We start from the raw sequence: 12,193 nt of genomic DNA on the forward strand, positions 1-12,193 counted from the left end.
TTGGAGAGGGGAAGATAGAGAGAGACAGACACAGAATCCAAAGCAGGCTCCAGGCTCAGCTGTCAGTGCAAAGCCCAATATGGAGCTCAAACCCATGAACTGTAAGATCATGACCTGAGCCAAAGTTGGACATTTAATCGACTGACCACCCAGGCTCCCCTCACATTATATTCTTTACACTATTTTATTTTGTTAAGAAGCAATGGTTTCTGAGTCTTCTTTTCATTCAAAAGTTTAGGTTGAGAAACCAGACCAGGACATGGATTTGTTCCATCCAACAAAGTCTGTACTTACACTTTTCAAGTATATTGTAGATACCCACCTGGTTCACTGACACAGACTATGATCATCTCCATCACTCAAAAGAGTCACAATCCCAGGTTCATTTCCAAAACAGATGCATATAGTATGGCTTTTGAGCCACTGGGCCATCCCTACATTATACCTTTTGACTAAATATATTTTGTGGCTCATTTCTCATAAATATACTTATGCTGTAAACAACAGGCAATGAGTAAATCCACTCTTTTTCATGGCAAGGTCACAACTCTCATATTTTTACTGGCTTACTAACGACTAAATTAAGCCCCTATTTCTAAAAACAAACAAAAAAAAAAATACACAGTGAGCTGAAAATGAACAGGTACTTCAGTATGACTGCCAACGACATCACTAAAAAGAGAACTAATATAATCCAATCTTAACTCAAAAGACCTAATAAAACCACAGAAAAAATAATGTGTACCTTTAGTATTAAGAACCATTCATTTTTTGCAGAAGAGTACAGTTCTATAAATTCAAAATCTAAAAAATTTTTTAAAGCGTAATTTAAAAATAGTACCAACAGTGAAGCCCTAAAATCAGCTCCTCAATGAGAAGTTCTTAGACACTTACCCAAGTCTTCCCAGCATCTCAAGCTCAGGAACTTGTGGTCCACATGTCTCTATCTGCAGTGGTTGGTATTCATATAGAGCTTCTTCAAGCTTTTGAATAGGTGCTAATGAAATATGCTGACCCTGTTAGAAAAATGAATTAGAGCAATATCTTTTAATATTATTTTCATATTACTATTTATCTGTAGACTAAATTCCTTACTTTAAAAATATTATCTATTAACTCTGCTATTTCATGGGTACAATTCATTATATTACTGAAACCCACATTATATAATTAACATATGGTAATTGACATGACTTAAAAGAAGAAAACCAAATCCATCATTAAATTCAAATTTAGCATTGGGACTCCCGGGTGGCTTGGTCAGCTGAGCGTCCAACTCTTGATTTTGGCTCAGGTCATGATCTCAGAGTTCTCCTGTGCTGAGCAGCTGGAGCCTGCCTGGGATTTTCTCGGTCTCTCTCTCTCTGTCCCTCCCCCGCTTGCACATGCTGCATGCACACTCTCTCTCTCTCTCAAAAAAATAAAATGGGTGATGGGCGTTGAGGAGGGCACTTGTTGGGATGAGCACTGGGTGTTGTATGTAAGCCAATCTGACTATAAATTATATTTACATAGATAAAAATTTTAAAAAATCAAAAATAATTAAAAATAATAATAAATTCAAATTTAGCCTTAAAGAGTATATATCTATTCATTATCAATGGTAGAATTCAGCACATATATAAGTGCAGTCCATCCTCATATTTTCCTATTTTTATTATACAGCTTTGACAATTTTGGTACTCAGTGTTTTACTGAAAGCCCTAATTAGGCAAGAACACTAATTAAATTATTCCCCACAAAATTTTGCCACATAAATGTCTACTCTCTTAAGTCTTTAAAATGAAAAAAAAACTTACTTACCAAATGTGTGGATATGATGGTTACTTATACCTCCCGCCCCCACAAACACACACATAGAGGGAATTCTGTAGTAAAAACTAAGTTGAATGAAACATCCAGGATTTTTCTGAAAAGAAATAACTACTGACTAACTAAAATAAAAGGACTGTATTTAATTACAAGCATACAAAATTAAAGACCACTGAGCTATATAAATCATTACATTGAGATTTATCATACATTTGAACATAGATTCTAATTTTTAAAAATCCCTATTTTTTTATATAGTCCATGTTTTCAGATTCTAACTCTAGTTATTTTTTCTTTGTATAGTTCTCAACAACTTAATTCCTAGCTTTTTAATAAAAACAAGCTCTTGCAGTTATTAATCCCACCATATTCTAGTTTATAGTTTAGTTCTGTTGTTACCTCCCTTAGTTTCCTTTATTTTTCTCCTAAGTTACTAAGTTGGATACACAGTACATTTCTCTTTTATTTGAAAAAAAAAAAGTAAAAACTATGACTTAAAAGTGATAAAGTGCAACTGAGGCAGTGAGAAACAACCACTGAAGACATCTGCATGTGACCTGTGGTTTTTCTTTTCAACAAAGTTTAATCCCATGTAGCATCACCCTAGTTAGTTTACTGTCAGGTATTAATAACTTCTTTGATAATGCAACCTCAAAAGTTCTTCCCCAAACACTGGCAAAGGACTCAAACTGCCATTTAGCATATAAAAAGACGCTTAATATTTCTAGTCATTAAGGAAATGCAAATCAAAACCACAATGATATACCATGTAACACCCGTGACTATTAAGGATGGCTATTATCCAAAACAAACAAATAAAACCACAGAAAATAACAAGTTTTGTCAAAGATGTAAATAAATTGGAACTCTTGTGCATTGCTGGTAGGAAGGTAAAATGGCACACCCAACTATGGAAAACAGAATGTTGATTCCTCAAAATATTAAGTATAGAATTATCACATAAGCCAACAAAATTCCATTATTGACTATATACACAAAAGCAGTGAAAGCAGGAACTCGAACAAATATTTGTACACCAATGTTCATGGCATCATTATTGACAATAGCCAAAAGGTAGGAGCAACCCACGTGTCCAATGATGGATGAATAAATAAACCGAATGCAGCATATACACACAATGGAATATTATTCAGCCTTAAAAAGTTAAAAACGTTGACACATGTTAAAACGTGAATGAATCTTAAAAACATTATGCTAAGTAAAATAAGCCAGTTACAGGGGCGCTTACGTGGCTCAGTCAAACATCCAACTCTTGACTTTCAGCTCAGGTCATGATCTCACGGTTTGGGAGGTCGAGCCCCACATCAGGCTCTGTGCTGATAGCATGGAGCCTGCTTGGGATTCTGTCTCCCTCTCTCTTTGCCCCTCCCTTGCTTGCTCTCTGTCTTTCAAAATAAATAAAAATAAACTAGAAAAGAAAAGAAAAGAAAAGAAAAGAAAAGAAAAGAAAAGAAAAGAAAAGAAAAGAAAAGAAAAGAAAAGAAAAGAAAGGAAAAGAAAAAGAAGAAGAAGAAGAAGAAGAAGAAGAAGAAGAAGAAGAAGAAGAAAGAAGCCAGTTACAAAAGGACAAACACTGTATGATTCTAATTACCTGAGATTCCTAGAGTAGTCAAATTCATAGAGACAGAAAGTAGAATGGTGGCTGCCAGAAGCCAGGGTGAGGCAGGAAGGAGACAGGATGTTAGTATTTAATAGGTACAGAAGTTTTAGTTGGAGAAGATTGAAAAAGTCTGGAGATGGATGCACTACAATATGAATGTATTTAATATCAATAATCATATACTTAAAAGGAGTTAAAATGGTAAAGTTTATGTCGTGCATATTTTACCATAATTTTTAAAAATGGGTTTTAGATATTCTGATTTACTCATTTACCTGGCTAGAATAATACACAGGAAAAAAAGAAGTGAAATACCTAGAAAACTTTGTTAACATTATTTTAACCCTTAACCTCCATATGTTTCAGAGCCTTTCTAAATAAACATGAAACTGTCAAGCGAAATCTTATACTATCTCACAGTAATCCAATCTCTGAATAATGAATCTAAGTACAGGGGGTTACACAGGTTAAGAAGAGGATTGCCCAAGTGGAACATTTTAAGTGGCATTCTGACATTCCTGTTTCAAAGTGTCTTCTTCATAACCTGCCAAGTACTAAATTCTCCTGCCATCTGATACAAAAAGTCCAGTATTAGCATCACACTGTTAGGTTAGGAGGGAAAAAAAAAAAAAAAGAAAGAAAACTGTAAGAATTAAAGAAGGAACCTATTATAGTTCCACTAACATAGTAACGCAGATTACTTTATTACTCCCATTTTCATTTTATAAATCAGTGTAATGCCCAGAAAAGATGATACAGAATGGGTATTTTCCAGAGCTAGAACACTTTCCAGAAAAAAATAATATTCAAAAGAGACAGGCTCTCTTAAGTCATTACAGTAGGAAACATACTTAATCATTCACTAAATACCAGCAATAAAGCCCAAGTTACTAAAGTTATGAAATCATATAATCTAAAATCTTCTCTGCAAGTTGGTAGGCACATGAAAGACCAACTGGTAATATTAACAGTTAACATTATTTACTTGGTGCCAGGCACTGGCCTAAGGGTTTTGTTTTGTTTTTAGTTTTTTAATGTTTATTTATATTTGAAAGAGCAAGGGAGAGAGACAGAGAGGGAGTAGGGGAAGGGCAGAGAGAGAGACAGAGACCCAGAATCTAAAGCATGTTCCAGGCTCTGAGCTGTCATCACAGAGCTGGACGTGTGGCTTCAACTTCAAACAGCAAGATCATGACCTGAGTCCAAGTTGGCCACTTAGCCATCCAGGTGCCCATAAGGGCTTTTTTTTAATGTACTATTTCATTAGTATTCACAATAGTTCTAGGAGATAAATACTATTATTCCTACTTTACAGATAAGAAACAGGGGTTTAGATATGTGACTTAGCAAGGTCACACAGTATTAAATGACAGATTGAGTATCAGAAGCCAATCCTGTCAGATTCTAAAGCCTATGTTCTTTTCCCCTAACTTCCTTATTTTATGAATAAAAAAGCTAAAATATAAAATTTCCTAAAGTCACACAGTAAGAGTCAAATCTCCTAATTCCTATCTCATATGGGTTCTACCATACAACACTACCTTTTAATATCTTATTTTTAGACAATATAATCATGGTTGCTCAATTTAAAAGTTTGACATTAATAAGTAAATCCTAGATAGTTAAAAATAAATTTTACTACAAATCCTAATAACTGAAATATGGTCAAAATAACACAGTGTCAAAGAGGATTCTTTTTAATTATGCGATTTAGAGAACAATAAATGTTACTCTGTGATAATTCTGTTTACCATGAGAATGATAAAACAAAATTCATAAATGATGCACAACTTAACCTTGTAATGTTCAATCAATCTTTCCCCAAAAATACTTGGTGTGAGATAGATGCCAAGTTTCTCAGATCTAAAGCTGGAAGAATTTACAGGACAAATCACGGACATAATTAAAATTAAAATTAAAATTAAAATTAAAATTAAAATTAAAATTAAAATTAAAATTAAAATTAAGTCACCAACAGAGAAAATGTCTTAGCAAGTCCTACAAGGAAAGTGTTGGGGTTTTTTTTAAGTGACTGGAGGCAAAAAAGTCTCTAAAAGTTTGGATGCAAAATGGTAATTGAACGTGATATTTCCACCAAAACAGTTATGATATGACTCTAAATTATCAGATTAAGGAAATCAAACTACATGAAGCTCCAGTGATATATCACATCTGAATTAATGGACATTTCATCAAAGAAGATCCACAAATGGCTAATACGTATGTGAAAAGATGGTCAACATCATTAATCTTTAAGAAAAATTCAAATTACAACCACAATGAAATACTACTTCATAGTTACTAGATTTGCTATAATCGAAAGGATAGATAATAAAAAGTTTTACTGAGGATGTGAAGAAACCGGATCCTTTCACACATTGCTAAGGAGAGTGTATAGTGGTGCCACCCCTTTGGAAATGAGTTTAGCATTTTTTCTTCAGTTTACAAATAATGTACTTTGACTTAGTATTAGTAATACTAATAGGTAATAATAATAGGTATCCAGTCAAGAGAAATGAAAACATATGACCACACAAAGACACAAGATATTCCTAGCATCATTATTCATAGTAGCCAAATAGTGGAAATAATCTACATGTCCATCAACTGGTGAATGAGTTAGAAAATGAGGTACATTCATATGATATAAAAATTAACTCACAATATTAATAAAATATGCTGAATGCTATTCAGCAACAAAAAAGAATAAAATATTGATACATGCTGCAACATAAATGAACTTCAAAAACATTATGCTAAGTGAAAGAAACCAGGCAAATGACTACATGTTGTACAATTCTACTTACATGAAATGTCCAAAAAAGGTAAAACTACAGAAACTGGTAAAAATCTACAGAAAGTAGATTAATGACTGAGGGCGACTACGAGTGTGAATTTAGAATAACTGCAAATAAATACAAAAATCAGTTGAACTGTACATTTAAAATGAATCACTGGTGGGGGGCACCTGGGTGGCTCATTCCATTAAGCATCTCACTGTTGATCTCACTGGCATGAGACCTCATGATCGGGCTCCAGACAGGGCATGAAACCTGCTTAAAATTCTCCCTCCCTCTGCTCCTCCCCCACTCATGCTCTCTCTCAATAAGAAAAAAAGATGGTGGTTCAAATCAGTTCAACATTGTTGACTACAAAATATCCAAGTAGAAATTATCAGTAAAGGCAGCTAAAAATACAAAACAAACCCAAGAGAAATTCTGCTATCTTTCTCATCAAAGCGATGGACAAGTCATGAGAATAAATAAGATTTGGAGGAGGCAAATGTCTTGAAAAACACCCACATTAAGCAATCAAGTACATTTTGCTGACTTTCAAGTGTACAACACGAAACTGGGGCCTTTCCAACTTTTGTTGTTGTTGTCATATAAATAATAAATAAATGAGGCATGGAGGGTAAAAATGTAGTGAGAAGAGCCACAGTGAATTATAGAACCTAAGGTAACATCCACTACACTCAGGGGGAAAAACCCATACAAATCTACATTCAATAGCATAAGTAATGTTTTTACTCCCCTAGAATAACAAAATGGAGCCCCTGATTCTCTTCTAAGATATACCTGAGAGCCCTATATCATATTTCAATCATTTGTCAAAAATATAAGCACACATGGAACGATTTTCAAAAATTCAGCTTATTCCCATTCAGAAAAATATACAAACATTTGAAAAGCGATGCTGACCAAGGTAATTATACATGGCTGTAACTTAAGTATTAATTTGAAGTATATTCTTTAACTTTTCTTACTTAGCAAATTTCAAGTCTATTATGAAAATAGTTTACACTTTACTAAAACTTAACTGTTAGATCATCTATACATTACAAACATTATCATTATGCTTTCTCCTAAAATAAAGGAAAAGTATAGACTACCTTTTGTGCTAACTCCAAAATCAGGATTTCATTCCAAATAAAAAGTTACTATGCTCTAGATTTCTGGAATCCATTCAAAAAGAAAAGAAATTAACTCTGAAAATAACTTTTACTTTAAGGAACTTCTGGTCATTATGTTAAAAGAGACACACACACACACACTTTTACAATGCAGCAACCATTTAGAATAACATCACTAAAGAAAATATATTATTTTCTAAGAAAAATAACAGCAACAGACATAGTTCATTAGTAATCATTAGTATATAGGTTCCTGAAATAAGCAATAATAAAAATACTAAAAAACATAGGAGTGCGCTTGTCATGATGCGTGCAATTGTTAACTCACTATATCATACACCTGAAACTAATATAACACTGGATGTTAACTGGAATTAAAATAGAAACTTTAAAAAATACTAAAAATGAGAATACCCTTTCATATAAACCAATATACAATTCTCTGCTAAGTACCATAGAAGAGGTATTCATTAAGTATTAGCAATTTAGTATGATAGGTTAAATGATTCTGAAAAGCCTTTAACACAATTTTAAGAACTCTCTTAATTTTTCTGTCTTGCTTAAATGACTTACTTGCCAGGCTAGCCTCATCTTCACCATATTTGCTAATAAACCCAGTAAGCTTGATAAACTCTGAATAATTAGCTGTTTAACATCTGTCTCCCCCATTAGACCATAAGGGCCTATGTTCACTGCCATGTCTACAGCACACAGCATGGCAACAAAGAGCTACTCAATATTTGTTGAATGAATGAATAAAAGGGCATGTGAACAGTCATATGGTATAGTAATATGAACACTAGGAAAACTAAGAGAAGTCAGGTGTCCATATTCTATAAATTTAAGAATGTTCTCACTAAGCATAAACAATTGAAATTTTGTTAATCACATATACTATGAAGTTACATAAGCAATACATCTCTACCTTTCCACACCTTAATATTGTTTTCTTTCACGTACTCATTCTAGAGGTTGTGGATGCTTTTTATCCCTAGGCTGGAAATGTACCTTCTAGCCACTTAAGAACTCATTTTAACAAAATTTCAGAGGTTATTGTCGTATCCTGTTGCAATCATCATTCATTCACATAACAAATACTGAATACTAATTATATGTCCAAAATTAAAAAGTACAGCAGTAAACAAAACAGATGTAAGTCCTGCACTCAGGTGGCTTACATTCTAGTAACTTTTCAGTGAGATTCTGCCTTCTACTTTTAAGTCTCTGAATCATCTAAATGCAAAAAAAAACAAAAACAAAAAAAAAACACAAAGAAAAAAAGAATACAATGACAGTGATGTTTGTTTTCATAAACTGAGTCCTTTCACATATTAAATTTATCAAATCCTATAGAATGTGTCACACTGCTCAAGAGAATTAAAAACCAGAATATTTCAGTACTCTCAGAGCATTAAACCACTACAATTCTGGTTATAATTTCTAGAGAAAATATCTGTAGGAGACTTCCCAGAAAATCATTTTTTTTTCTGAAATACTGTTTCTATGTTGGTAAATGTCCTAATAACTTAAATATGTATGTGCACATATGTGCATATGTTTTCCATTTGTGTATATATACATATGCATTTGTATATGGATGTAGATCTATTTTTTAATTATGTGGTGGGTGGGTGTGTACTCACAGAATTTTATAATGGCATAGAGAATACTTAAAGAATATGCCTGGCACTGCTTTCAAGCTGCTCCTTCTAATAATATTTTTTTGGTAATTCAGTTGCTTTTCATTTTTTTGAGTAGCAAGCAGAGCAATTTTTATACTATGCTGTTCTGATCACTCTAGGGTGATATTAGCTTGTCATCACCACAACAGCTGCACAGTAATAACTTCCTGGTAGCACATAATTTCATGGTAAGTACAATTCATTTTCCCCCATAGATATGTCTTTCTCTAATTTCTTTCAAAATTTACAATAAACAGTATTAAGGCCAATAAGGAACAAGACCCTGCATGGTAAGAAATAATTATATATTCATATATAAATATATATGGGGGGGACTGCTTCCAAACTAAAATGAACTGAGGTGATGCAACTTCTTTCAGTTTCATTGTCATAATCTAAAATGGGATGGGGTGGGGTGAGGGGGTGAACTGGGGGTGGACTAGATGTTCTTCCAGGTCTAACCTGCTATGATTTCATAACCACTAAGTGGAAATAAACCACTACCTCATAATGTATCATAAAAATAAAAAGAATTTTCCCCAAATTTAATGTAAAATAATTTGATTCTAAATATACCAGAGAAACAGCCAGTGGAAAAAAACAAGCATGAATTCCAATTCTCAAGTCTCTACTAGAATCAGGAGACTACAATCCCTTTCTGAATGCATGCTTTGTAATGAGCAGAATATAACTTTTTCTAAAAATTATTATGGTTTGCTCTTTTAAGCATTCTAATGCTGGATTATTCCCACAAATCAGCCTGTCTGAGCATTCCTTGTCTTTTAAAGTATGGTGCCTAGTAGTTAAATTAGCATTTTTTTTCCCAAAATTTTCCTTCTCAAAAAAAGCAGGCTTTTCCAGAGTATGAAAGAAGTTTCATCCTGAATACACTAGGAATAACACCATTGTTTTTTAGTTCTTTAGTGATGATCAGTTCCTTTCAAATATGTAAGACATGCTTTAAAACATTAAAGAAGAATTTCTATATCTAGCTAGGCTTAAGCTTCTTGTTCATCACTGGAAAGCAAATGGTCCTAAAAAAGTTACATCCTTACTTGGCGAAGCCAAGTCTCCAAAACAATTTCTGTCACACTGGCTCCGGAAACTTCATCACAATCTGTTCACTACAGTGGAATTACTTTAAGGCTTTGTTAACTAAAGTCATTTGCAATCCCCTCACTACAACAAACAGTACTTAGTGTTCAAATTACCACACAGAAAAACGTCCTTTAATAATATGTAAATTCTACAGGCGCCTGGGTGGCTCAGTCAGTTAAGCATACAACTCTTGATTTCGGCTCAGGTCATGATCTCATGGTTCCTGAGTTCAAGTCCCACATCAGGCTTTGCACTGACAACACAGAGCCTGCTTGGGATTCTCTCTCTCTCTCTCTCTCTCTCTCTCTCTCGCTCTCTCTCTCTCTCTCGCTCTCTCTCTCCCTCTTTCCCTCTCTCCCTCTCTCCCTCTCTCTCTGCCCCTCCCCTACACTCTCTCTCAAAATAAATAAATGAACATTAACAAATAATAATAATAATAATAGTATACCAATTCTATTTTTGAATTGTTACTGTTACACAAATACATTTGTGTATTTGTTATTGTACCTTTGTGTCTTATTGTTACACAACTATAAACTATTCATTGAGAAAGAAGTTTAAAAATAAAATGTAACATATTAGAAATTTAAAATGGGAGAAAATTAGGAAATAATATCTATAAAAAAGATTGATGCCATTAAAGCATCTCAAATATAATTACAACCAAGCTCTGCGTATTTTTTAAAAAGCATTTCTATAAACTCCTTTGTATTGGTGTAGAACTACTATGGCTTATATAGAAACTAAGTTCAGCAATATACTCGTGGATATATGTCATTAGTTTTCAGAAAGTCAAGGATCTCAAGCTATATAGATGAACATGAAATACAAAAGGAATATAGTATTTTCTCCCTATGCTTTAATCTGTTTTGACTATAACTACCTTCATACAAATTTATCTCCTGAAAAGTGCAAAGATAAAGGCAGGAAAGGAACTAAGCTAGTCATCTCTGCCTCAGATAGTTCTATACCTAAAACATCCAAGAGGTCCAAATGTGTCATCTAGAAGGGTACTAAGTGGTGTAACCAAGTTCAACGAAGCTGTTAACAGTGAAGTCACATCTTGCACAGGGATTAGGTTCTAACAGCAGAATCAAGGCAAAAGCTGGTCAAAATAACCTCTCAAAAAATCCTTTAAGTAGTCCATAAAGTAAACTATCCATTACTGTATTCATATTGTAATCGCTGTATATAATCCTCCAGCACTGGAATAGATTACTATGTATTCTATGGAAAACCAGAAGAAGCAGTTGGCTTGCTTTTGGCAACCATGTTGTTTTAATTTTTTTTTTTTTTTTTTTTTACTGAAGAAAGAAGAATTATTTGCTATTTTTCTCCCAGTTTTGTGTTGTTTTCAACTTCAGTTGAATTCAAATAAGTTAAATGTACATATGATATGATATGATACGACTTGGCTGAAGATGACAAGTATTTAAATGTTCATTCAATTGAATTCATGGAGAAAAAATGACATTTGAGATGGGCTATGAAGGCCAAATGGGGCTGAAATGGAAGGGAAGAAAGAGCATTTCTAGTGAAGGGAATTTCAATACCAAGAGCAGCTTCAGGACAGTAGCAAAAGTAGGAGCCAGAATATAAATGATAGAGGAAAGAATGAGGATTGAAGAAGTTGAAACATTGAGCAAACATGATTATTATTTTCATCAAATCATAAGATAAAATGAAAATAGATATGGCGGTAGCTTAAAAAACAAAGTAGGGTCTAAGGAAGAGACTTTATTTTGTTTTATTTTTGTGGTTCCAGGTTTTTTTTTTCCTTAGCCACTGATAAATGAGGCAGTGTTGAAAAGTATTATTTTTACATTCTTTCTCTGATGCTTGTCTTGCTACTGAACTACCATTCATTGCCAAGAGGACAGAGTGTCCAGCAAATCATATCTGTTTCTATAAAAAGATCAGAAAAGAAAAACATCAAGGAGACTATTTGGTGAGACAAAACCTGCCTCCTTAAAAGAGTCTGCATTAATTTTAAGAAAAACAGAATTTGCCAGAAATTTTTAAAACTTTTCAGGCATATAGCATTTTAGTTCATTTACTTTTAGTAAT

General features: G+C 33.4%; 1 protein-coding gene across 1 annotated transcript in view; it reads right to left on the reverse strand.

Moving 5' to 3' along the window:
* MNAT1 (MNAT1 component of CDK activating kinase) overlaps positions 1-12,193 on the reverse strand; it is a 217,955-nt gene that overhangs the window by 76,949 nt on the left and 128,813 nt on the right. Inside the window, exon 7 of the mRNA XM_047079558.1 lies at positions 895-1,016. Within this exon, the coding sequence (XP_046935514.1) occupies positions 895-1,016 (122 nt within the window). The remainder of the gene's footprint in view (positions 1-894; positions 1,017-12,193) is intronic.

The sequence above is a fragment of the Lynx rufus genome, unplaced genomic scaffold (genome assembly GCF_022079265.1).
Source record: "Lynx rufus isolate CCGP_SWC_20201006 ecotype Redwood Valley unplaced genomic scaffold, mLynRuf1.p SCAF_17, whole genome shotgun sequence".
Lineage (NCBI taxonomy): Eukaryota > Metazoa > Chordata > Mammalia > Carnivora > Felidae > Lynx > Lynx rufus.